Source organism: Myxine glutinosa, chromosome 1 (assembly GCF_964187855.1).
Source record: "Myxine glutinosa chromosome 1, kmMyxGlut1.1, whole genome shotgun sequence".
NCBI lineage: Eukaryota > Metazoa > Chordata > Myxini > Myxiniformes > Myxinidae > Myxine > Myxine glutinosa.
The window spans coordinates 175,688,894-175,716,368 of NC_136261.1; the positions used below are offsets into that span (position 1 = coordinate 175,688,894).

A 27,475-nucleotide genomic window follows, 5' to 3' on the forward strand; every position below is an offset into this window, starting at 1 on the left:
TCTTCCTTAACAGTATGGACCTCAAACATCCGGGGCCTTCGCTCAAACTTGTCTGATCTCTCCATACAGGTTGCTTCTGACAAACCAGACGTGATCTGCTTAACAGAAACTTTCCTCCTTCATGATGTCTCTGATTCCTTGGTATCTCTCCCAGGTTACTCCCTCCTCCGGTATGATAGACCTGAGCCTCGTCCTGGAGGTGGGGTTGCTATCTTTATAAAAAACTCTCTTCCTCACTCGCCCTGCACTGCCCTCTCTCCACCTCACCCCCAGGAATACCTTTGGCTACGGCTTCCCCTTCACTCCCACCTTTTGTTCATATGTGTGTTGTACCGTCCACCAAACAGTGATGACTCCATCTACATCTCGCTGTCTGAGAATATGGACCAACTTCTATCTACCCATCCCAACTCTCTCTTCCTCATATGTGGTGATTTCAACTGTCACCATGCCAGTTGGCTGGGTGTGGGTACCGCTCTCACCAGCCATGGCTCTTCAGCAAAGGACTTCTGTGACTCACTGGTACTGACACAATCTGTCAATTTCCCGACCCGGATTTCAGTCAACGGAGCATCTTCTCTTCTGGACTTGGTTATGACTAACTTCCCTGAAAATGTCTGCTGCTCTTCTTCTGCTCCAATCGGCTCTTCTGATCATGTGCTTGTTAAAGTGGACATCTCTCTGACCATTCTCAGAGAGCCTCCTCAGCGTCGACGAGTCTGGCATTTCACTCAGGCCAACTGGCACGGTCTTCAAGCAGCCATCAATCATCTGGACTGGTCTCCCATCTCTACTGCCTCTGACATAAATTCTTCCTGGGAATTCTTCCAAAGCAAACTGCTCTCTCTCATGCACAGATTTATCCCATCTCGTCTTCTGTTGTCTTACCCTTCCTCCCGTCCATGGTACACGGAATCTTGTGGTGAGGCTATTGCCCAGAAACAACTTGCTTTCGTCTCCTGGAAAGCAAATCCAACGGAAGGAAATCTCATTTCCTTTCACAAAGCCCGAAACAAGTGTGTGTCCACCCTCAGGAGAGCCAGGAAACAATATCTCTCCGTTCTCAGGACCGAACTCTCTTATCTGTCTCCCTCTTCCAAATCCTGGTGGCGTCTGGTCAAATCTGTTTCTGGTGTTTGTTCCCCCTCCATCCCCTCCCTCACCTCAAATGGCCACACGGCTGTCTCCGCGCGTGAAAAATCTGAATGCCTCAACTCTGTGTTTGCCTCTAAATCTTCTGTCCCAAACCCATCCCTCTCTGTACCCACCGTACCTAGTCGTACCCAGCTGCTCCTGGACTCTGTGTCCTTTCCTCCTGACAAGGTGGAAAAGTTTCTGTCAACCCTCGACTCGGATTCTGCAACTGGACCTGACGGCATCAGCCCACGGGTCCTAAAATCCTGTTCTTCCGCTCTTTCACTCCCTCTCTCTGTTCTCTTCACCCTCTCTTTTGCTCAAGGTCATCTTCCATCTGCTTGGAAATCTGCCAACATCACCGCTTTGCACAAAAAAGGTGCAAAAACAGATCCCAGCAACTACAGACCAATCAGCCTTCTCCCAATTATCAGCAAAGTCATGGAATCCATCATTGCTTCAGATATGAAATCTTTCCTCTTCTCCAATGGCTTGATCTCTGATCATCAATTTGGTTTCAGACCTGGACACTCTACTCTGGACATGCTTCTGCTTTCTCAACAATGGATGGAGGTCCTCAATGCCAAACAGGAAATTAGAGCAGTCTCCCTTGACATATCACGTGCCTTCGATACGGTCTGGCACCCCACTCTGCTCACCAAACTCTCCTCTTTTGGTATCAATGGAAATCTCCACGCATGGCTGGCGGACTTCCTCTCTAGTCGTAGTCAACGTGTGGCCCTGAATGGGTTTCTCTCATCTCCTCTTCCTGTTCAGGCTGGAGTTCCACAAGGCAGTGTTCTGGGCCCTGTGCTTTTTCTGGTCCTCATCAATGATCTCTCTGACTCTCTTGAAAATCCTCTGTATCTCTTTGCTGATGACTCCACTCTCTGTCGCTCCATTCTTCATCCCTCAGATCGGCAGTCTGCTGCCTCCTCACTCTCTGCAGACCTGGACAAAATCACAGACTGGGCAAACAAGTGGAACATGTCTTTCAATCCTGACAAATCTCACACTCTTACGATGTCTCTCCGAAAAGACCGACTGGACAACCCTCCCATCCACTTTCTGAATAATCCTCTCCAATAAGTTCTGTCACTCAAGCTTTTGGGTCTCACTATCTGCCATGATCTTTCCTGGGAAAACCACATTTCAAATCTGGCCTCCAAAGCCAGTCGCCGACTGGGCATCCTCCGTCGTGCAAAGTCCTTCCTTGGCACACCTGAGCTCCTCACCACATACAAGGCTTTCATTCGCAGCTCAATGGAATACTGCTCTCCCCTCTGGGCTGGTGCTCCTGCCTCACACCTAGCTCGTCTTCACGCTGTTGAAACCAAAGCATTCAGAATCATTGGAATCTCCCGCGATGAAGCTAACTCCAAGGGCCTCTCACTCACTCACCGCAGGCAGGTTGGTGGTCTTTCCATCTTCTACCGACTCCTCTCTGGCCTTGCCCCCCCCCAGCTCTCTCTGGGCTCTGTCCCGCAAATATTCCTACAGGTCGCACAAGATCTGCCTGCAACCCTCTTATGGTCAAACTGCCAAAATCAAGACTCTCTGCTCACCTTCACTCCTTCATTCCTCTCTTCTCCCGCCTCTGGAACAAACTCCCTCACTCTCTTCAATCCCACTCCTCCCTCCAGGTCTTTAAAACTGCTGTTCACCACCATCTCTTATCTTCCCCCATCCAAAACCTTGATCTTTTCTACCCCCGCGAATTTCACCCCAATTCCACTTTTTTGAAATACCAACTTCTGTCCTGGAAGTCCTTGGTGTCCTTGTGTTTTATACTTCTCCCTCCACCCCCCCCCCCTTCCCACGCCTCCTCCCCCCAAGCCCTCTCCCTTCCACACATCTCCCTGCTCTCAAATGTTGTGTTTGTGTGCTTCCCCTTCTCTCCCCATCTTGTTTTCCGCTCCCTCTTTTTGTGTGTTTTGTTTGTCTGGTTGATTTGTTTGTGAAGTAAATGTTAGCTCTTTCACGAGCCTCGATTCAGTATACAAAAAAAAAAAAAAAAAAACATTTGGCTGTTACAACTTGTAATTTAGCTGTTCCAACTTGCAATTTGGCTGTTTAAACTTGTAATTTGGCTGTTAAAACTTGTAATTTAGCTGTTCCAACTTGCAATTTGGCTGTTTAAACTTGTAATTTGGCTGTTACAACTTGTAATTTAGCTGTTCCAACTTGTAATTTGGCTGTTCAAACTTGTAATTTAGCTGTTCCAACTTGTAATTTGGCTGTTAAAACTTGTAATTTGGCTGTTACAACTTGTAATTTCACTGTTTCAACTTGTAATTTGGCTGTATAATTCTTTTTTTATTCCAGCAAAATCATGAGTGAAACAATTGGCTATATTTTTGAGCCTTCAAGAGTGTGCCCATTTGAAATAAAAAGCTGTAAATTCAGTGTTTTTTGCCATTATTCGGTGGATATATAAGTGGCAGAACAGACCTGAGATAGAGAGAGTGGAGTGAAGAGTGACCTTTTGCCTTGCTGTGTAAGTGCCGTGTTGTGACAGTAGTGATATGGGCATTGAGGAAGTTAGGAGTGGAGGAATGGTTGATTAGAGTAGTGATGGCAATGTACAAAAGATCGCGCACAGCTTTAAGGACGAAGGACGGGAACAGTGGTGAGTTTGAGGTGAAGGTGGGAGTGCATCAGGGGCCGGTACTAAGTCCACTACTATTTGTAGCTGTGATGGAGGTGCTGGCTCAGAACGTAAAGGAGGGTTTACCGTGGGAGTTGTTGTATGCAGATGATCTGGTGTTGATTGCAGAAAGTATGGATGGACTGAAGGAGAAGATGAACAAGTGGAAGGAATGTATGGAGACAAAATGTCTGAAGGTGAATATCGGAAAACGAAGGTGATGGCAAGTGGTAAAGCATGTGGTGAGGTGGAAAGAACTGGGAAGTGGCCGTGTCCTGTGTGCAGGAAGGGTGTCGGTGTGAACTCCATTCAATGTACAATGTGCACTGAGTGGGTTCATCAAAAATGTAGTGGTCTGCGAGGGTCATTAACCAGTGTGGCAGCTACATTAAAGTGTAAGGTGTGCACAGAGGGAGCTGCAGATGAAGGAAATGTTGAGTTGGATCTTGGAGATGGCGTGAAGCTGGAAGGTGTGAAAACACTTTTGTTACCTAGGAGAGATGCTGAATGGAGAAGGTGGATCAGACTCGGCAACGGTTGCTCGAGTGAGATGTGCATGGAAGAAGTTTCGGGAACTGAGTGGCGTGCTGACGAGTAGGGGAGTGTCGTTGAAGCTGAAGGGAAAGGTGTTTGCTGCATGTGTGAGAAGTGTTATGATTTATGGGAGTGAGACATGGGTAATGAACGTAGAGCAGCAACGAAGGCTGGAAAGGGTGGAAATGCGAATGGTTCGGTGGATATGCGGAGTATCGTTGAGAGAGAGGAAGACAAATGATGAATTGCGAAAGATGATGGGAATAGAGCCTGTGATGGATGCTGTGAAGAGAAACAGGTTGAGATGGTTTGGTCATGTGTTGAGGAAGGCTGAAAGTGAAGTGATGAAAGTTGAGAAGAGTGATGGAAATGAATGTAGAAGGAAGTAGAGGACGGGGAAGACCGAGAAAGACTTGGCTAAAGATGGTCGAAGAAGAAATGCGGGCAAGGGGGTTAACAAGGGGAGATGCAGAAAATAGGGCAAAATGGAGAACATTGTCATGGGGACCGCAAGGCTAACCCCAGCTCTAGCAGGGAAAATGGCCTTAAAATGCCTGTTGTTGTTGTTGTTGTTGTTGTTGTTGTTGTTGTTGTTGTTGTAAGTGCCGTGTTGGTGTGTTATAATAATAATAATAATAATAATAATAATTATTATTATTATTATTATACTTCCCCTACAAGGAACTTCAACACAGAAGAGGCCATTACCCCCTCATTAGTATCTTGAATGCCACAGGTAATATGTAACCCAGTGCTATCTACCACATGGTTGGGTAAGTCGGCAACTAAACCGACAACCCTTATTGGCTTGCAAGTGGGGAGGGTGACTGTGACACCCTGCAGGACTAAAAACAATACCTGTTAAAGGGTGGATGAGCTCCATTCGGGAGCCAACGGCCATCTAGTACGGAGATGGTGTCTCCTAAAAACACCTATCTAGTTGGACCGGTTTTTTAGGTAGTAGGTTGTAGACAGCAACCGCTCAGGGTAGTACTACCGTTCGGACTTAGGAGCGTTAAAGTGGTGCCCGGAACCATCGTACACTCTCCATGTTAGGATTGCTGGTCTTACTTTCTGTCTCACTGAAACTATAACTACAGGGCCAGCTTTAATCTCTCTTTCTTACAAACAAACATCAGACACCTTTCTTACTCATTTTCACTCCTCACCTTTACATTCTATCCCTTCTATTTCTCTTTCCTCACATTTATCAATGCAGCTCTTGAATTTAAGGCCTGGCCTCGATGAGGACTATAAGGTCCGTGACTGGAGCATAAAATCTTTCAACATAAGAAAAGAATCCTGCACGAGTGTTGCAAACTTATTGTTGTTTGTCTTTGCTCTATCCATTTTTTAAGTCTTTGGAATTACTCACTCTTTAAAGTCTTTGGACTTTGTCTTTGTCTTTGGATAAAGTCTGCAAAATGAATGACACTAAAATCATTACGCCATTGTGTCTGGTTGGTGTAATAGTTGGCACATCTGCTCCGAGTCTGGGAGGTCGGCAGTTCACTTGCATGTTATCTTTTAAATAAACACAAGGATGGACAATGCCAAAATGCTGGTTGTACATCAATCAAAGAACCTCAGGTTTTGTACAACTCAGTTGTGGTGCAAGGGCTTAAAATGTTATGCAAACGCAATTCGCTGTGGGCTGTGGCCACAGAAGCTGCACAGAATGACTTCGTTCCAATTTTATGATTGAAAAAAAATATGGAAAAAGCTCTTATGTACAGAGTATCGCTAATGTTTGTAGATTAGGTTATTTCTGACAATGATATATATATATATATGTGTGTGTGTGTGTCTGTGTGTGTGTGTACTCACTGACACAGACCAATTGCAATAGACAACTTCGTCAAACTGGGCCAAAGGGCGCCCACTCTGCTTGTATTAGCCTCACCCCTCCAGAAGTGGGTGAGGCTAATAAAACATGATAGGTAGACTAACCAGAATGAAATAAAGTCCAACTCAGCTGAAAGGCAAATTCCAATTGATTAACCCTTTTGATAATGACCCATGAACACACTGCCCTGCTCGAATATCAAAGTTTGTTTCACATGTATCAACACAAATGGTTACAGAAAGGTACAAAACTGAATGTCTTTCCATTGTCTTATGAATAAACACTCATTGAAAGTCAGTTAAAAGGAACTACACGTGCATGTGTTTTTTAATGCTATGATGTATTAAAGATTACATTTTTTAGTGTGTTTGGATTTTTAAACTGTGCAATATGTTATGCGTTTTATCACCAAAAAAAGGTTCAACACCACCCTCTCAGGATTACTTGCAATGAATGTTGAAATTATGTTTCGCAACGACTGACAAAGAATACAAGAAGACGTCATGCGTAGCACGATACTTGCAAAATCCGCCCTCCCCCGCCCTCCCCCCCCCCCCAAAGTTTTCCATTGATACAGCAAATTGTCCATTTCATGAAGATTAAAATTTACAATCTTGATCAAAGCTCGGGTCAACAGGATGAAAAGTGACGATTTTTCAGATGAAAAATGAGGATATTAGAAATTTGGCCTATGTTGACCCTTTGGCCTATGTTGACCTTTTGGCCTGTGTTCACCTAAAATATAATTTGTGGTTGAAATCAGTGACCAGATATGCAAGTCCTCTTCAAATTTCAAGTCAATCAGATGAAAATTGAGGATTTTAGAAATGTGACCCATGTTTACCTTTTGGCCTATGTTCACCTAAAATATAATTTGTGGTTGAATTCAGTGACCAGATATGCAAGTGGTCTTCAAATTTCAAGTCAATCAGACGAAAATTGAGGATTTTAGAAATTTAGCAAAGTTGGTGACCTTTGGCCTATGTTGACCTTTTGACCTATTGACCCCCAAACAATGGGCTTCTGGCATTTGACCAACTCTACCATTTGGGGAAGTTTGGTGAAGATCGGTTGAAAATTGTGACCTGTAGGCCGGTGACAAACAAACAAACAAACAGACAGACAGACAGACAGACAGAATCACAAACACAACCGACCAATATACATGAAAAATCTTTGATTTTGCAAGTAACAAGTAATAAACACTGTTTAAACTAGAACATACCTCCACCAGGCAGAACAGTTTACATATTGTATCTCACTGATAGCCCGGATCTGCATCCGGACCTCGACCAGAATCTAATCGGCTTGTTCTTGTCCTCTACCCAACTCATCCACCTAGCTTTGTCATAATCCGTCCACAACATTTTAAAATATCATGCTATGTGTCGTTTTGGGCCCCATTTCTCAATTGTGAAGAATCACATTTAAAAAAAACTCTCCTATCCTGTTATTTCCAGATCCAGATTCGGATCGTCACCAAAATTGAATCAATTCCTCCTTGTCACACACCTAACCTGTCCACCAAGTTTTGCCCGAATTAATTCACAACTTTTTGAGATATTGTGCTTTATGTCGTTTTTTGGCCCGATCTCTCAATGGTGAAGAAGCAATTTAAAAAATTCTCGGATCCGGATCCCGATATTCACCAAGATCTATTCATTTCATCCTTGTCACATACTCAACCTCTCCACCAAATTTCGTCTGAATCCGTCCATAACCTTTTGATATATCCTGTTCACAAACAGACAGAGAGACATACAGACAGGTGGCGGAGGTCATAATCGCATTACCACAATTCAAACTAAAGAGTTCATAGAACACGATACCCTGCGCAGTGTTGCTTCAGTTTTACATCAATTTTAATAAAATAATGATTTTAAAGATCGTTTAAAATCCGAAAGTTCAATGCTATTGAAGTAGTCCAGAAGCAGTCCCGAACAGCACCCTTATACACCACTCCAATGAACCTTTATTTAAAGTGAAGTATTGCAAAACTGGCGGTTCTTGAAAGTATTATGACAGGTGATTTGTGTACTAGTCTTCAGGTGTATAATTAAATTTATATAAAGTAAAGATGGTAAAAGTCGTATAAATAAGATAATCCTTTTAAGTACTGAGGTGTGTTCAGTTACCAAGAAGCTAGCTAGCGCTTGCCTAGCCAGCCCTTCCTTTTCAACAGTTTTGAATGGAGTGCTTGCTTGAGTGCTTAAGCCATTTGGCAAGCGATCTCCAACAAACGTGGTGACTGAACACATCCTTGCAAAACTGGCGGTTCTTGGAAGTATTATGAAGGTGATTTTTGTTATACAGTCTTAAAATATATAATTCAATTGAAATAAAGGTTTAAAGAGGTTTAAAGGCGTATAAATAAATAAAATTATGGGTTGTACCGCCATTTTCTCCAGCATCTTTTACACCACCCTATCCAACACATCACTAGTTATTCATGCCTGATATTTATGTCCTTTATATATAATGTTCTTAAAAACAGTAAGCTTACTGTTTGGAATGATTTTCAATTTTGTTTGACTGCCAGGCAGGCAGACGGAGTAAAATATCATCTCACTCCTCTCTGAGCATGTGTGATCACTGATCAGGAAGAATTCAGAGCCAAAGAACAGTAAAACTTGTCTTCCTATTCATGTTCAAAATATACCATTCAATTTGCATAAGTTGTTCCTAGATCATAAACTGATCATAAACTGATCATGAACTAATAAGACAGACAGACAGGACAGACATGAACCAATTGCTTAACCCCACTCTTCATTTTCTATGTGTGGGGTAATGAAGATGAAAAAAATTAATACTAAAAAAAAAAGAATAAATAAAAAAAATTAAAATTAATATTAATATTAATACTTTTATCAATTTTTTAATTAAAAAATTAATAAAATTAAAAAATTAAAAATTAAAATTAAATCAATAATATGTTATTATTATTAAAAACACATGATAGGAATATGAATGAAGCTGAAACAAAAATTTAACATGTTTAATATCTTTGCTGCTCCTCTCTGAGCTTAACTCTCTGGTAATCACGTAAATTATTATTTTTTAAATTTTATTCCAAGACAAATAGCTATCGGGCTCACCACGTCGACATTTGAGTAGTAAGGCCAAGTGAGGCAGTCCTCTCCACCTTGACGAGGGACCGCTGAATCTTCCACCACATAATCGTAAATCCGCATTTTTTGTGGTTCAACTGGGGAGATGTCCGTTGATTGGAGAGTCAGACCATGAGCATGGACTGCAAAGGGTCGAGATGCCATGTTTTTAAAGTGGACCTGCAACAGTAAATTGGTCAGAATAGGATATATTTTAATACAAAACGAGTTGTTGCGGCATTTTCATATATATATATATATATATGTTTTAAGGCAGCAGTTATATTTAGTTTACTAAAAAGTTGTTTTCAATCCAGAGAATGTGGAACCCTTTGATTTCCCTTTGATTCAACCATCTGCATGTTTGTATCCAGTTCTTTCACCACCAGATCCGCCAAGGTCAGTAGATTACCCTTCTTTCATCCATAATCTTGCTCTTCGACAACTCTGGCTAAGTCTTCCAACAAGTTTCATCAAAATAGTGTGTGTAGTTCCAGAGGAAAAAGCAAATTCCTATTTTGGGGGGTCAAACCTGGATCCCCTTTGACCCCCAGTAAACCCCCAGTGCCATAAAGAAGTAAACCCCCTTAGACCCCGATTTTTTAATGCCGTGAACAAACTTTAGTCACAACACAACAAATATCATTTGTGCCAAGTTTGGTCACAATCACATCAACTGTTTCGGAGGAGAAGTTGCAAGTGTTTACGAACGGACGGAATGACGGACGGATGGACGGACTGACTGACGGACGGACAGACGACACATCATCGCATAAGCTCCCCTGAACTTCGTTCCAAGTGAGCTAACCAGACGTTGGAACATTCTCCCTCCCCACAAACATCGGAATAACTGACACAAAGCAAAGAGGTAAGGTAGATAGCATAGAGAAGGGGCTGGGGGTTATCGGGTTCAGGAAAGTCTAGATACAGTACTTTAATAGATTGGGAAAAAGATTGGCAGATGTAGTTTCACATAAGGAAATGTAAGGTGATGGCGATGGATGAGACCAATAAAAATAGAGATTATCGTTTGTGTGTGTGTGTGTGTGTGTGTGTGTGTAATGTTACCGATAGACTCCTAAACGGAGAGGCTCACGTACTTGATATTTGGCACAGACATGGCCATTGAGCCTGGGAAGAACATGGCCGACCTAAAAAAAAATATTTCATAATATTTTTTTACCATATTTTTACCTCAGCGCATTTCAGCGAGGAATATTATGCACGGAATCTGACCGGTGGCAGAGCAGCGCGCTGATTCGCTCAGAGCGATCACGTGATGTTCCTTGCCGCCATTAACTCAGTTACGCGTTCGCACGTATTTCAGAGCGAAAAGCGATTGCGTTTTTTCACATTTCAGCGAGGAACATTGATTGCCATTCACACCACATAGGTTTTTTTTTCTTTCATCTTTAGATCCATATTTTTTTTCAGCGAGGAATATTATACACGGATTCTGAATCGGTGGCAGAGCAGCACGCTGATTCGCTCATTCGCGCTCATTGATGACGATCACGATCACGTGATGACGTGATCACGAATGATGTTCGTGACGCGATCACGTGATGTTCCTTGCCACAATAAACTCACAGCAAGTAGCATAGATTTTAGCATGATTAGCATTTAGCATGATTTAGCATGATTTAGCATAGATTGTAGCATGTTTCACATAGATTTTTTTTCAGCGAGGAATATTATACACGGATTCTGACCGGTGGCAGAGCAGCGCGCTGATTCGCTCAGAGCGATCACGTGATGTTCCATCCCCGCCGCCAGTTGGCTTCACTTTTCACGGAGTATGAGCGTTCTATATATTTTCAATTCAGTGCGCCCGACTCGCTCACGTACTTGATTTGTGGCATAGACATGGCCATTGGGCCTTCACGGTGTAATTTGTGCGAGGCTTTTGTCCGAGTGAGCTTGAGTCGAGAGGGCGAATGTACGGGTTGGGAATGTACGGGTCTCCCTTCCCCCACCCGGCAACGCCGGTACTGGAGGGCGTCACAGGATCGGTGAGTCTCCAAAAATCCGCTTCGTGCTGTTGCGAAGATTCAGGACAATGTCGCAATTGTTGTGCTGCTCTCCGACCATGAGAACTGCAACGTCATTGTTGACTGGCCCTCCCCTTCCCTCCCCCTTCTCCCCTCCCCCTCCCTTTTCCCCCTCCCCCTCCCTTTTCCCCCTCCCCCTCCCTTTTCCCCCTTCCCCTCTCCCCCCTCCCCTCCCCCCTTCCCCTCCCCCTCCCCCCTTCCCCCCCCTCCCCCTCCCCCTCGCCCCTCCCTCTACCCCTCCCCCCTCCCCCTCCTCCCCTCCCCCCTCCCCCTCCTCCCCTCCCCCCTCCCCATCCTCCCCTCCTGCCTCCCCCCTCCCACCCTCTCCTCCCCTCCCCCTCCCCCCTCTTCTCCCCTCCCCCCCTCTTCTCCCCTCCCCCCCCCCTCTCCTCCCCTCCCCCCCATTCCCCTCCCCTCCCCTTCCCCCTTCCCTCCCCTCCCCCGCCCGGCAATGCCGGGTACTTCTGCTAGTAGGCTATAATGTCAGGGGCAGTCTTGGAGCATGTCACACAGGAGAATGATCTGGGGGTGGCAATAGATACGGGGAGGAGGTTCAGGGTAAGCAGACAGCACAGTGCCAGGCAGCTGTCGGTAAAGGTAATATAGGGTCCTATGTTGTATTTGTAGGGGTATGAATTATAAATCGAAAGAGGTAGTGTGAACACCACAGGAACTTAGTGAGGCCTCATCTAGAATATTGTTTTCAGTTTTGGGCATCACATCTGCGAAAGGAGATAACTGTTCCTATGGTTCATCGTAGGGCTACTACATTGATTCCGGGCCTAGCTCGACTATTCTATGAGTGGATGAACGAAACAAGATTTCATACATGAAGAAAGGGGTAAGGGGATATTGACAAGGCTTGTAAGTAGCTTGTGTGTAGATGGATGATGGATACCGTGATTGGTACAACGCAGGCATGATGGGATGAATGCCCTCCTCCAGCGCCAACATTCCTTGTCTATAAGTAATCCTTATGTGTAATTATTGAGCACACTTTACCTTGACCACTCCTTGTGAATGGACAAAACGTGTACTAAATGAAGCAAGCTTTCAGCCAAATCTAAAACTCTGTTAACCTATCACAGAGATAAAACCTGTGCCTACCTTGACAATATCCTGCACTTCTGCCTTGATCAAGGGACCCAAGATGCCAAGGTGCTTCTCAATCTCGCCACGAGGTGCCGGAGTAGAGAATGAACCATCCGTGTAAGCTTGGTAAACAACTTTCTTAAAGGGTCTGGACACTTGGCTGATGGGAAAACAGAAACAAGAGAGAATGCAGCGACATCTTGGCATGTTCTTCTCAATTCAAGTTTTTGGAGCATGCAAAATGGTCTCAGAATAAGATGCAATAATCCAAGAAATGCCAGCACTTGTATTTCAAAATACTGGTATACCTTATATTACTAAAAGGAACAGCACCCGTCCATGTGTCCGTCAAGCTTTATTTCAAGGGTTCCTGCTGTCGTAGAATAATAGAAATGGTAGCTTTGGAAAGCCAACAATCGATTTATTTGGAACAAAAATTTGTGTCTGTTTAATCATAAAAAGAAAGACCGCACCGTGGTCACAACCTGTGACACAAAATATATATTTTTTCGCCACCTTTATCCACTCAACTCCCTCATCCTTGCTGTTGAAGGGATTATACAATTCATCTCTGAGTGTCTTCATTGTTTGGTTCAATATCATTTACGAATCCAACGAACAGCTGGGTCTAGTTTCAGGCAACGAGTGCACCCACTCCATACAGGACCAGCAAGAAGGGAGGGGTATGTTATCCTCTCTGGGGTATATAGATTACAGTACATCTTGGCTTGGGCCTCAACAACATCAGGGGTGTGCTCAGTTACCAAGTTTCTTGTAGAAAAATCGACAAGTGGCTTAAACATTCAAGGAAGCACTCAATTTGAAGACCTTCATAAGGAATGGCTGGCTTGGCAATAAGATGAGATAAGAACAAGTCAGGAGACGACGATGGTTCACGAGCGAGCGGTATTCAATGACAAAGGACGGACTATAACCGAAACAGGCCCGGAGATGCCAGGCCCGGAAATGTCAAACGAAGGTTACTGACCTTGAAATAAGACAGAAAATAATGTATAATCAGTTATGAGGTTAGTTAGCTGCACAATACCGAAAATTCGGTGAAAAATGAAATGCCCAAAAAAAAATCGAGCTCCGTGCGGCTAGACACATGACATTGCCCAAACCAAATATCCAAACCCCTGTCAGGTTCCGCCAAACCCCTCGGAGAAGATGAAGCTTGAAATCGATTACCCCCTAAAAAGACGTCTTTTTCGGGCGTGGCTCCGCCCACAATGGGCGCAATACGCCCACTCTAAGTAGGACACAACTAGATCATGATATCAACCTCCCACCCAAGTTTCATCAAGATCGGATGATATCATCGTGTAGTTATGCTGTGGACAGACAGACACACACACAGACAGATGCACACATGACGAATATAGTGGTCACTTGATAACTCGTGAACCAATAGAGCCATGTCCATCACGTGTTCCAATGTGAATGAATAAGATTAGATAGAGCCGTGTCTGTCCCGTGTTCCCATGTGAATGAATAAGATTAGATAGAGCCGTGTCTGTCCCGTGTTCCCATGTGAATGAATAAGATTAGATAGAGCCGTGTCTGTCCCGTGTTCCCAAGTGAATGAAGAAGATTATATAGAGCCGTGTCTGTCGCGTGTTCCCATGTGAATGAATAAGATTGGATAGAGCCGTGTCTGTCCCATGTTCCCATGTGAATGAATAAGATTGGATAGAGCTGTGTCTGTCCCGTGTTCCCAAGTGAATGAATAAAATTAGTTAGATCCGTGTCTGTCGCATGTTCCCATGTGAACGAATAAGATTAGATAGAGCTGTGTCTGTCCCATGTTCCCATGTGAACGAATAAGATTGGATAGAGCAGTGTCTGTCCCGTGTTCCCATGTGAATGAATAAGATTAGATAGAGCCGTGTCTGTGCCGTGTTCCCATGTGAATGAATAAGATTATATAGAGCCGTGTCTGTCGCATGTTCCCATGTGAATGAATAAGATTGGATAGAGCCGTGTCTGTCCCATGTTCCCATGTGAATGAATAAGATTGGATAGAGCCGTGTCTGTCCCGTGTTCCCATGTGAATGAATAAGATTAGACAGGGCCGTGTCTGTCCCGTGTTCCCATGTGAACGAATAAGATTAGATAGAGCCGCGTCTGTCCCATGTTCCAATGTGAATGAATACGATTAGATGGAGCTGTATATGTCCCGTGTTCCCATGTGAATGAATAAGATTCGATAGAGCCGTGTCTGTCCCGTGTTCCTATGTGAATGAATAAGATTAGATAGAGCCGTGTCTGTCCCGTGTTCCCATGTGAATGAATAAGATTATATAGAGCCGTGTCTGTCCCATGTTCCCATGTGAATGAATAAGATTGGATAGAGCCGTGTCTGTCCCGTGTTCCAATGTGAATGAATAAGATTAGATAGAGCCGTGTCTGTCCCGTGTTCCAATGTGAATGAATAAGATTAGATAGAGCCGTGTCTGTCCCGTGTTCCCATGTGAATGAATAAGATTAGATAGAGCCATGTCTGTCCCATGTTCCCATGTGAACGAATAAGATTAGATAGAGCCGTGTCTGTCCCGTGTTCCAATGTGAATGAATAAGATTAGATAGAGCCGTGTCTGTCTCGTGTTCCCATGTGAATGAATAAGATTAGATAGAGCCATGTCTGTCCCGTGTTCCCATGTGAACGAATAAGATTAGATAGAGCCGTGTCTGTCCCGTGTTCCAATGTGAATGAATAAGATTAGATAGAGCCGAATATGTCCCGTGTTCCAATGTGAATGAATAAGATTGGATAGAGTCGTATATGTCCCGTGTTCCAATGTGAATGAATAAGATTGGATAGAGCCGAATATGTCCCGACTGTCCCGTGTTCCAATATGAATGAATAAGATTAGATAGAGCCGTACATGTCCCGTGTTCCAATGTGAATGAATAAGATTAGATAGAGCCGTGTCTGTCCCGTGTTCCCATGTGAATGAATAAGATTAGATAGAGCCGTTTCTGTCCCGTGTTCCCATGTGAATTAATAGGATTATATGGAGCCGTATATGTCCCGTGTTCCCATGTGAATGAATAAGATTAGATAGAGCCGTATATGTCCCGTGTTCCCATGTGAATGAATAAGATTAGATAGAGCCGTATATGTCCCGTGTTCCCATGTGAGGAATAAGATTAGATAGTGCCGTATATGTCCGGTGTTCCCATGTGAATGAATAAGATTAGATAGAGCCGTATATGTCCCGTGTTCCCATGTGAATGAATAAGATTAGATAGAGCCGTGTCTGTCCCGTGTTCCCATGTGAATGAATAGGATTATATGGAGCCGTATATGTCCCGTGTTCCCATGTGAATGAATAAGATTAGATAGAGCCGTGTCTGTCCCGTGTTCCTATATGAATGAATAAGATTAGATAGAGCCGTATATGTCCCGTGTTCCCATGTGAATGAATAAGATTAGATAGAGCCGTATATGTCCCGTGTTCCCATGTGAATGAATAAGATTAGATAGAGCCGTGTCTGTCCCGTGTTCCCATGTGAATGAATAGGATTATATGGAGCCGTATATGTCCCGTGTTCCCATGTGAATGAATAAGATTAGATAGAGCCGTATATGTCCCGTGTTCCCATGTGAGGAATAAGATTAGATAGTGCCGTATATGTCCCGTGTTCCCATGTGAATGAATAAGATTAGATAGAGCCGTATATGTCCCGTGTTCCCATGTGAATGAATAGGATTATATAGAGCAGTATATGTCCCGTGTTCCCATGTGAATGAATAGGATTATATAGAGCCGTATATGTCCCATGTTCCCATGTGAATGAATAGGATTATATAGAGCCATATATGTCCCATGTTCCCATGTGAATGAATAGGATTATATAGAGCCGTATATGTCCCATGTTCCCATGTGAATGAATAGGATTATATAGAGCCGTATATGTCCTGTGTTCCCATGTGAATGAATAGGATTATATAGAGCCGTATATGTCCCGTGTTCCCATGTGAATGAATAAGATTAGATAGAGCCGTGTCGGTTCCGTGTTCCCATGTGAATGAATAGCATTAGATAGAGCCGTATATGTCCCGTGTTCCCATGTGAATGAATAAGATTAGATAGTGCCGTATGTGTCCCGTGTTCCCATGTGAATGAATGGGATTAGATAGAGCCGTGTCGGTTCCGTGTTCCCATGTGAATGAATAGCATTAGATAGAGCCGTATGTCCCGTGTTCCCATGTGAATGAATAAGATTAGATAGTGCCGTATGTGTCCCGTGTTCCCATGTGAATGAATGGGATTAGATAGAGCCGTGTCGGTTCCGTGTTCCCATGTGAATGAATAGCATTAGATAGAGCCGTATGTCCCGTGTTCCCATGTGAATGAATAAGATTAGATAGTGCCGTATGTGTCCCGTGTTCCCATGTGAATGAATGGGATTAGATAGAGCCGTGTCGGGTCCGTGTTCCTATGTGAATGAATAAGTTTAGATAAAGATTAGATCTCTCAAACTTCTGGGTCCCACCATTAGCTAGAACCTCACCTGTGCAGAGCACCGGATATCAAACCTGGCATCCAAAGCAAGCCGCAGACTGGGCCTGAAATTTTCACACCCAATAGAGAGTTTGTTTGTGTTCAGCCTTGTGTTAAGTAATAAATCTTTGGCTTCTAAGAAATATAGAATACTATAATTTAACATACCTTGACCGCAATATAACATTTGATTGACATTTCCTTTATTTAAAGAGTATTAGGTCATCTCGAAGTCAATAATGGCGACAATATTATTGCCAAATACTTTTTCTTATCATATCCCCTTCCATTGTTTTTGTGACATGTTAGAACCAAAAACTGTGTCATACCCAATTCCTCCACGAAAACCGTAGTCCCAGTCCATCTCAACCGCAGCGATGTAGTATCTGCGCACACTGTTGTCTGCTCGTCCTCGTGGATCAAGATGATACACTTTCAGACTGTCCCCGTGTTCCTTGTCATAAACCACAATCACCTTTTCTTCTTCCCCTTCTTCATCTTCATAATATTCATGCATATATGCCTCCTCATTCAAAACATATTCACCGCTATCCTCTGGTATGTTTGTTTTCCCATTCTCTTCACCCTCTCCCTTCTCCTCGTTGTACTGCGGAATCCCTATAGGATGTTCTTCTGCGTTAGTCGCCATACTCGGCTCCATTTCCCCTTTTCCGAATTGATTTGGTCTTTCTTCTTTCTCATCTTCTTCCTCTCCATCATATGTCAGATAAAGAAAAGTGTCGTAATCCCAAATAGGATCTGAGGGTGGGTGCGTTTGTTTTATTTCTGGTACTGTTGGTATCTCCCTCGGATCCCTCTTCGGCTGCTTCCTTACGTCTGGTCCCGTCTGTGTTAAAGGAATCTGAGTCGTACCTGAGCTCTCTGACGTGTTGTTGCTGGTCGAGTCATCGTTCTCTGGAGTGAGACTCGGTCCTTTCTCTTGTAATTCCAGTGATGTTGTCACTGTGTTCTCATCAACATACGAGTGTGTCGGATCACTATCTTCTCTTGTGTGTACAACACCAACATCACTTGAGTTTTCAAAAGATGAAGTGCTGTCTGAATAACTTGAAAGTGTTTGCTGGAGAACATGAGATTTCTTTGACAAATTCATTTTCCAGCTGCTTTTAGTATATCCTTGTCCAGTGGAATTTGCCATAAGTAGCATGGCTTCTGTTGTTGCTTTAGAATTCGTGGTTGATTGCTGTGCAGCATCACTTGTCACCTCACGTGCTCGGTTTCTGCCGCACTCAGATGGATTGCGATTGCAAAAATGTCTTAGAATTTCCAGGTCTCCACGTACATTTGAGAGATCTATTTGGGAGTTGTCGTCTTGATTTCTAGATGAAATATTTGATTTTGTGGGAGAAGTAGCAGGTGAGGGCTGTGGAGTTTGAGCTTGCGTGGGTTTGCTAGCATTTGATTCACTTGAATTGATAAAAGTATTTAATTCCGTGTAAGGTTTCATCTCCAAGCTTTCTAACATTCCAAGAATTGCTGTAACGTTATAAGGAGATGCACCATGTGGACCCTTACTTGCCGACCCTGTCATGTGATCCAAGGATAACATACCGATTGTGATGTTCACCTCGTTTGCATTATCCATCATCATTTTCCTTTTTGTTTCAGTGAAGCTTTCATTCGTGACATTCCAATTCAATGACATTCCAACATTGGTTATATTATTCAGGTGCTCATGTTTGATACCAATCGATGATGACTTAAGGAACCCTTTTGGAATTTGTTCAGTTGCAAATGTAGATTTCTCCATGTTCTTTTTCATCGGAGTCGTTGTGGTAAAGTTTGAAATGTCTCTTATCTTGGTTTGTGTCTCATTTTTGTGGTCATTGGTCTCTCCCTGGCTCAAAGACAAATTATTAGAAGGTGATAGGGTCTTAAGGCTAGTTGTTGTTAACTGTGAAGATTTACTTTTGATTGAAGTGGCTGATGTGGTAGTTTTTTCAATGGATGCTACAAAGTCTTCAGCACCTTCTGCTCCATAAGTTTGTGCACTTTGTGAATCAACTTTGATTTCCTTCCCCAATTTTTTGTCTCCTAGCTCCAATGGTCTTTCTGTCCTTTCCACACCAAGGACATCAAGAGGAACCTTTTCAAAGTCTAATTCATTCTTTTCTCGAGAAACCACATTCTCTCGATTGACAGATTCTGGTGATTTTTTGTAGTTTTTACGTGTAGCACCTAACTTTTCCCGCATCTGCTGCCACTGGTGCATGCCCAGCATAAGAACCTTCCGTGGTCCTCTTGGCACTACTGGACCTCGTTGCCCACGTGGCACCATTGCACCTCCCATTGCGGCTCGTGAGTCATCATCACAGAGTTCAGGGATAATCTCGCAACCATAATTTATTGAATTATCCTCTTCTTTATCAACGAACACTTCCACGCCAGGTTCTTCTGGATCCATTTGTATGATTTCATAGTCTCCTCCGATGTAGTCTGGATGGAGCTCTCTCTGATTTGGAGATTCTACAGAGAATTTGGCAGCCATTCCAGCTTCTCTCGGACTGCAGTTTTCACAGCCAAACTGAAAATTACCTATGAGTAAAAAAAAGAAAAGAGGAGAAAAACAGCATTACACCTAAATTTTATAACCTCAGAAAAAACATGGAAGCCTAAAATAAAGGTGAAATAACAAATACATGGATTCATAAAGATAAGGCTGATGCTAGAATCAATGTGATAAAGAAAATAAACTTAGAATGGCCAATCGAAAAAAACAGCAATGTATCCCAAAAAAACGTTCTCACCTTGTTTTGATAGTACCATCCGAACGGTCTCAAAAGAGAATGGTTGCAGTGAGACTGTATCTCTCACAGTGTCGTCATGGGTGATGATCTTATGCCCACTGAAGACCACCGAAGTTACATTTGTCTGTGCACCAATACTTGCAAGATGCCAAGAGACCAGCTGTATCTGGTTTGTAAAGATCACCCCAGGTAAGGTGCCATGCATGTAACCATTTATACCTGGCAAGGATGGAGCAAACCTAATTAGTCTGTCTCAACAAACTACTGAAATGACCAAAAAAAAACAAACATATAAAGCAAAGTGAGTTTGTATGGCATGTTACTAACTGGCCATGAGATTGGATTCCATAAATCCAGGGTCAAGAATATCGAGGGACGCTCTGTCAGCAATGTCGCGAATATTCTCTCCAAGGTACCAGCTTTGGTTCTCATCAAGGATAGAGAAAAGAAGAAAACGCGCATCGTCCACATTTACCTAGGGTGAGTCATGAATACAGCAAGGCATCAAGTAAGAATTTGATGTGCAACAAAGCTCAGACTTGAAAAAGTAAGGATTGCTAAATTTGATTTATTATTGACTTTAGATGTGTATATGAATCTATCTATAATTCCAGTAATCTCTGTGTGTATGTTTGTATGTTTGTATGTTTGTATGTTTGTATGTATGTATGTATGTATGTATGTATGTATGTATGTCTGTGACCGCTGTTTCTCGACAACCACGGGTCCGATATACTTTAAACTTGCCAGGTATATTGCTGGGGACCCAAGGATGTGCCTTTTCAAGGTTTCATATTAATCGGACAAGTAGTTACCGAGCTATGTCCAAAAAACGATTCAACCAATCAGAGAGCAGCGAGCTATCACGTGTGCCGAACGTGCCGAACAGACTCTGCCTCGGACGGCACATTTGAGAGCGTATTCATTTATTTCACGTTGGCAAACTATGTTGGCGTTAAACTATGTTTTAAAACTAATTAAAACTACTATCTATAATTCCACGGGTCCGATAAAAAACACCGTACTCGCAAGCCGTTCGCTTTGGACCAAACCATTTCATGTAAATAGAGGGGGGGGATTGTCACCGTACTCGCAAGCCGTTCGCTTTGGACCAAACCATTTCATGTAAATAGAGGGGGGGATATAATTTTAGATATAGATATAGTACGGGCATGCCCTAGTATGAATAAATGCAGTAACTACAATGACACACGGCAGAGAGTATACCTCAACCAGGGTGAACAATTTACGTTTTGTATCACACTGATTGGCCGGATCTGGATCCGGACCTGAACAAAAATTCATTTGGCTTGTTCTTGTCACCTACCCAACTCATCCATCAAGTTTTGTCATAACCCTTCCACAACCTTTTGAAATATCATGCTATATATAGTTTTGGCCCCCATCTCTCAATGGTGAAGAATCACTTTAAAATTCTCGTATTCAGATCCGGATCGTCACCAAAATCGAATGAATTCTTCCTTTCACACGCCCAACGTGTCCACCAAATTTTGTCTGAATCTGTCCATAACCTTTTGACAGACGTTTTTTAATCCTACTCACAGACAAATAGACAGACAGACAGTGGTGAAAACATAATCTCCATCCACCTTTGGTGGGAGAGGTAAAAAGTGATGAGGGGTGGGTTGAGGTGTAGGGGCAGAGGGATGGAGGCAAAAAAACATATAGGAGGGTGACATATGAATATTGTACTAAAAGTGGAAGGAGAAAGGATAAGAGTTGGAGGAAGTATAAAAAAGCGGAAGGAAAGCCATGTATACCACATTGGGGTGTGTGGGTACGTTGTGGTTAAAAAATACCCAGTTTGCACACAATAAATAGGTTTATTTTTATTTTTATGTGGAACGCTCCAGTCACGGCCTATATAGTCCTCATCGAGGCCAGGCCTTAAATAAAAGAGAAGGAAAGTGTATGATGAAAAGTGTATGATGTTTGTTTGTGAGAAAGAGAGATTAAAGCTGGCCTGGTAGCTGTAGTTTGAGTGAGACAGAAAGTAAGACAAGCAATCCTGACACGGAGAGTGTAAGATGGTTCTGGGTACCACTTTAACACACTAACTCCGAACGGTGGTACTACCCTGAGCGGTTGCCGTCTTCAACCTACTACCTAAATCTGAACAGCAAGCTGTGAAATTCAGGTCGTTCAGGTTGGCAGTTGCAAAAGATAGATTTTGTTCAGATGTTGTTCTTTATCCCATTAATGTACACATACCAATTCCCTAAAGTACCTGACTTATGATAGCACGTACCCCGGTCCTGCGCACCATGAGAAAGTGTGCTGCTTCCGGCCCATGCAATTGCAAGCACGAACAGTAGATCAGATTGTGCTTTGCATTTTCAAGAGTCGAGTTCAAAATCATTGCATCAAGTTAGCGTACATATTTCCGTTACATGAAATTATCAAAAACAATTGGTGCACAAATTTTGTACTTGCTTCTTTCCAGTCTTGCACGCTCTACATTTCCCATGCTGGGTCAACCCTTCCTCCCCCACTTTGTCAACCAACTCTCACCCCCACACCAACCACCCCTACCCACAACCACCATTCCCTCACTCCACCCCTACTCGGACAAACATGGCATCGAAGTAGTAATTCTCTGCTTTTGAAATCGAGTTTGGCTTTTGGTTTAATTCACTGTTGGGAATTTTTTATTTTTTGAGACCTTATAAGTTTGGGGGAAATAATTGTATTTAAAATAATTATATAATATTTTAAAGTATAATTGTAAATAAAATACTTTCGAAAACATTTTTAACAAGAAAGAGCAATCAGAGATTGCAAACCCTCGCCAGGATGTATTTTCAGCGGTTTTTAAGGCTTTTATGTTAAAACAAATATGGCGGCCGAACCACGTGACCGATGACGTCATCATTTTTTTTTCTTCACCAGTTTATGCCGACATGACACTCAAGAAATTTCATCTTGATCGGATGAAGTTTTGTACTTGTCGAATTATGACGTCATAATAGGTAACCATGACATCATCATTAACATATTTTATTCCCCAAGGAGAGTTCTTTACAATGAGCCTTGTCTCAATTTTTTCTATTCAGCCCTTTCGGAGATATAGAGGTGCAATTTTTTTCGGTTTTTCCAAAATGGCGGCCGAACCACGTGACCTATGACGTCATAATTATCATTTAAAAACTTCTTCAGGTGGAGTTGCACCTATGGTGAAAATTTCCTGTCAATCGGACCAACGGTTGCAGATAAAATCATATTTATTCTGTGCGGACAAACAAACAAACAGACAAACAGACAGACAAACAAACAAACAAACGGACTCAAATGCAATACTCTCTCCTCAGGCGAGGGTAATAAATGGGTCACATGTTGTGAAAGAGTTCACCAATGATGGATCTAAACTGGAGACAGAAAAAGCAACTGACAGACATAGTTTGGACAAACACTGACAAACAAAAGCCTTCAACAGTATAAAGTAACAAGGAGATGTATTGTTTCGAGGCAGGTGTAGGTGTTGGTTGCTTCACTGTTTAAAATGAATCGAAGGCTGTTTAAAAAGCTGGACATTGCATCGATGGAGAAAAAAGTGGAATGAAGGAATGTAAGTTGGCAGACGTTGGAGCTAGATCTCGAAACAAAGGAAAGATTAATCATGTAATAAATTCAATTCTGCCTCGTGGTTCTGGAGAAGGGTGAAAACGAAGGAATAATGGATATATCAGTGGAACCAGACGTGTTTAAAGGAAATATGAATGTGTTTGAAGGAAATTAATGAAATATGAGTCTCTGTGAAGGCTCGTGCCAGTCTGCATCGGTGGACAAGATAAATAATGGATTTTATCAAGTTGATTAATATGTTTACTGTCATGGGAAATGAATTGCAGCAGATATTTCGGTGTTAGCCCTTCACAAAACAATGATGAAGAGTTAACACTCGAAACATTAACACCAGCACCTTGTTTCCCACAATGGTAGACATCCTCTTATCAACGTTTTGGCTTATAAATCATTGGTAGGAATAGGGCAGGACAGGACCGGTTGCTACGAGCTTTTGATATAAAAGCAGAAATGACCTCCTCTGCCTCATCATAGATCGTGTCGACCTTGAACCTATCATGGAGTCTGACAGGGTGGTGTAGTGGGAGCATCGTCACCTTTGAGCTGTCTAGTCTGAGTTTGGTCCTCAACTTCACCATATATTGTCAGATTGGTGCTTTGCAGGCTGGGTATTGCGTCAATGAGTGTGCCATCCCTTGGATGGACAGTGTACGGGATCTGCAACATCATTTTGCGGATGTTAAAGGTCCCGACAGCATCTTTTGGTGGGAGAAGATGAGGCATCATCAGCACCCTCAACAAAGGCCAAATTCCTGCCATAACCTACAGGGGAGTCTGCATTTTCAGCACACCCGTAGCCATTAGAAAATGGTGCACACTTTTGAGCCAACCCATTAATCGATTCCCAGTCCGTTCCGCATCTGAATGGATGAAAGAAACTATCATAGGCAAGGGAAAGAACTGAGGACCAAGACATAAGCTACAAAGCTGACAAGGTGCCACCACGACTTCGATGAACAGGGGATTGTTGAAAGCTTTCTTCCGCTGCTGCCAATACTGAATCCTAGCATGTCTCACTGCAGAAAGATATTTGTTCTAGACTCCCTGGAGGGTTGAGAGGTTGCCATTTTTCCTTCCAGTAAAGGAAGGACAAGTGTTTGGTTATGATGGCCTCCTAGCATTTCCCAGAAAGCAATGGTATAAAATATGTGTATAACTGCTAGCAGGATGTATCAAATTGTTTGAAAAAAAAATTGGTGCTTGTTGAACCAATCCCACGGATACCATTGTCTGATATGGAGGAAATATTCAACCAGTCACTGGTAGAACAAGGTGACTGCAAACCAACACTTTCAGCGACAGTGTACTCACCAGACATTTCAGCAGCTTCTCTGAAATTGTGAAGCATAATGGAAACTGAAATCATCCGTTTTGAGGGTATGAAGGTCGTAGAGGTTAGGCAGGTGAATTTTGCCGGGATGTTGATCATTACAAAGCCAATGAGTGAACTCCTCTATTAGGTGACGCAGATTGGAAAACTCATCATTGAGTGTGTGACCTTACAGAAACGTCTCATGAGATCTTGTGAAATTCTGTATCAATTCTCATGAGAAATCATAGTAAGTATGTAATCATAGTAATCATAGTAATCATATAGTAATCATACAATCATAGTAATCATAGTAATCATACAAATTCTGTAAGTATGGCATGGCATCAGATGGCTCACAAAAGCATTTGGTTGCAGAACCACAGTTGGTTATTTTGTCTGAACGGTATAGAAACTTGACATGGTGGCATGTTAGCACTATAAATCAAAGCACAATATAAAAACAACTGGAGAGTTCATAGAACACCTTACCCCATGCAGTTTTGAGAATTAAAGACATGGGAAAGGTCTTAAATTAAAGATATGGGAAACTCTTGCTTAGTGTGTTTCTGAGCTGAGATATACATATATACTGTATAGTGTATATATATATGTGTATACTATTTCGTACGAACTGCCATTTTTTCTGAATCTCGATAATCCCTAACGCTGAGAGAGCGAGCGGTAAATTTGATTGGTCGAGATTACGTAAGGTGGCATAATACTTTGCCCAAGTACTGATATTTTGTCTAAGTACTGCTAAAATAAGGCGATTTCTGCTCTATAATGTTCAAGTATATAATTAAATTGAAACTAGAAAGAGCAATCAGAGATCCCAGACGCTCCCCAGGACTTGTTTTGTGTGGTGTATTTTGTGTGGCAAATAAATCGATGGATGCATGAAATTAAATGTCGTTGATTGCAAACGAAAGGTCTACATGGTCTAGTTGTAAAGGTGTAAAAGTCAAAATTCTGAAAAGGTGTAAAGGTCAAATGGGCTGCAGGTCTAAAAGTCTGAAAAGGTCCAAATAGGTCTAAAGGTTGTAACTGAAGGTTTAAAGGGTTGGAATTGTCTAAAGGGTCTTAAAATGTCTAAAAAGGGCCTGACGGTCAAAGGAGTTTAAAATGTATTAAAAGGTCTTCAAGGTATGAAAGCCTAAATGTCTAAAAGGGTCTGAAAGGTCAAACGGAGTCAAAGGGGACTTCAGGTTCTTAGAGGTTCTAAAGGGTCTAGTGGGGTATATAAGGTCATAGGGTCCTATATGATCTAACAGCATCTAAAGAGTCTTAGGGGGTCTAAGGCTAAAGTCTGTAACAGGGTCTATAGGGTGATAGAGGGTTAAGGGGGGTCTATAGGGTGCACATGGTCTTTAGTTTCTAAGGGTTCTAAAGGGTCTTATGTTTCTAAAGGGTCTTAGGGTTCTGGTGGGTCTTCGGGGTCTTACGGTTCTGGTGGGTCTTAGGGGTCTTACGGTTCTAGGGAGTCATGGTTCTAGAGGGTATTAGGGTTCTGGAGGGTCTTATGGTTCTAAAAGGTCTTAGGGTTCTGGAGGGTGTTCGAGTTCTGGAAGGTGTTAGGGGTCTTACAGTTCTAAAGGGGCTTCTCTCTCTGACGAAGCAAATAAAATATACCCTCTCCTCTGGTGAGTGTAATAAAATAAAGATTTTAAAGCCTGTATAATATTTTTCAGAAGTTTACTGTTTTTGATGCACCACCTTTTCCACGACCTTATTTAATACATTACATTAGTTCTTCATGCCATGTGTCCTTTATGATTTCCCTAAAAACAGCAAGTTTCATGTTTAGCATGTACATCAATTTTGTGTGATAGCCAGACAGGCAGACAGAATAAAAACTAGAACAATGCGACTGTGTTGCCAATATGCCTCCGCATAGTCCCACAACAGGTAGATGCTATCACTCTGCATATGTATGGGTAGGGGATCACGTTTGTGAAGTTTCGTGTTGATCGGATAAGGTTTGTTTTTCTATCCAAGATGGCTGCCAAACCACATGACCTATGACATCATCATTTTCAAACTATATGCAGCAGTGCTGTTAGATGATATTTGTAAAATTTTGCATCGATAGGGTTAGCGGTTTCAGAGATATAATTATTTAATATTTTACTTCAATTCAATATGGCTGCCAAACCATGTGACCTATGATGTCATAAATTTAGTATTTCAATACAAATGGGTCATAGATCATGTGCATGCAATTTCAGATTTTTAGGATAAGAAATTCGATTAAAACACTTTTGGCTGGTATACCACTTCACCTATGATGTCATCATTCACATGCTTTTGTTCCCCATTGGGAGTACTTGACAATGTGCCAAGTTTCAAATTTCTCCATTCAGCGGTTTCCAATAAATATTTTTTAATTAGTTGCTTTTAATCCAAGATGGCTGCCATACTACATGACCTATGACGTCACAATTATAAAAACATTCTGCATGAGTGTCACTCCTACCCTGAAAGTTTTGTCTCAATCGGGCATGTGGTTGCTGAGAAAAACGAGGTTTAGCCCGAACGGACCGACGGACGGACAACCCGAAAACATAATGCCTCCGGCGACTTTGTCTGCGGAGGCATAAAAAGAGAGCTGGTTAGAAGCTCTCCACAGGGAGGCGTGTGTGCCTGCGTGTTTGGTTGCATGCGTGCGGTGCGGGATGGAGCCTGCACCCGCAAGTGAATCACTTGTGTCCGAATCTGGTGCCGTGACATGGTTGTGTGCTCCCGACAGTGAACTGCCGGTGTGCAAAGGGCGCGCACCTCGGTGCCCACCAAGCTGCCGATGAGAGAGGTCGAGTTCGCATCACCCATGTGTGTTGGCCCAGGTAAGGACGAGGTCCTGCGCACAAGCC

At 42.7% G+C, this 27,475-nt stretch overlaps 1 protein-coding gene across 2 annotated transcripts in view; it reads right to left on the reverse strand.

The window, feature by feature from the left end:
* The window catches only part of LOC137431386 (coagulation factor V), a 203,202-nt gene that overhangs the window by 81,500 nt on the left and 94,227 nt on the right, over positions 1-27,475 (reverse strand). For both annotated transcript variants that reach the window (XM_068122667.2, XM_068122658.2), the window contains exons 11-15: positions 20,021-20,168; positions 19,694-19,912; positions 17,255-19,481; positions 12,430-12,574; positions 9,260-9,451 (exon numbers count right to left, since the gene is read on the reverse strand). In XM_068122667.2, the coding sequence (XP_067978768.2) occupies positions 9,260-9,451; positions 12,430-12,574; positions 17,255-19,481; positions 19,694-19,912; positions 20,021-20,168 (2,931 nt within the window). The remainder of the gene's footprint in view (positions 1-9,259; positions 9,452-12,429; positions 12,575-17,254; positions 19,482-19,693; positions 19,913-20,020; positions 20,169-27,475) is intronic.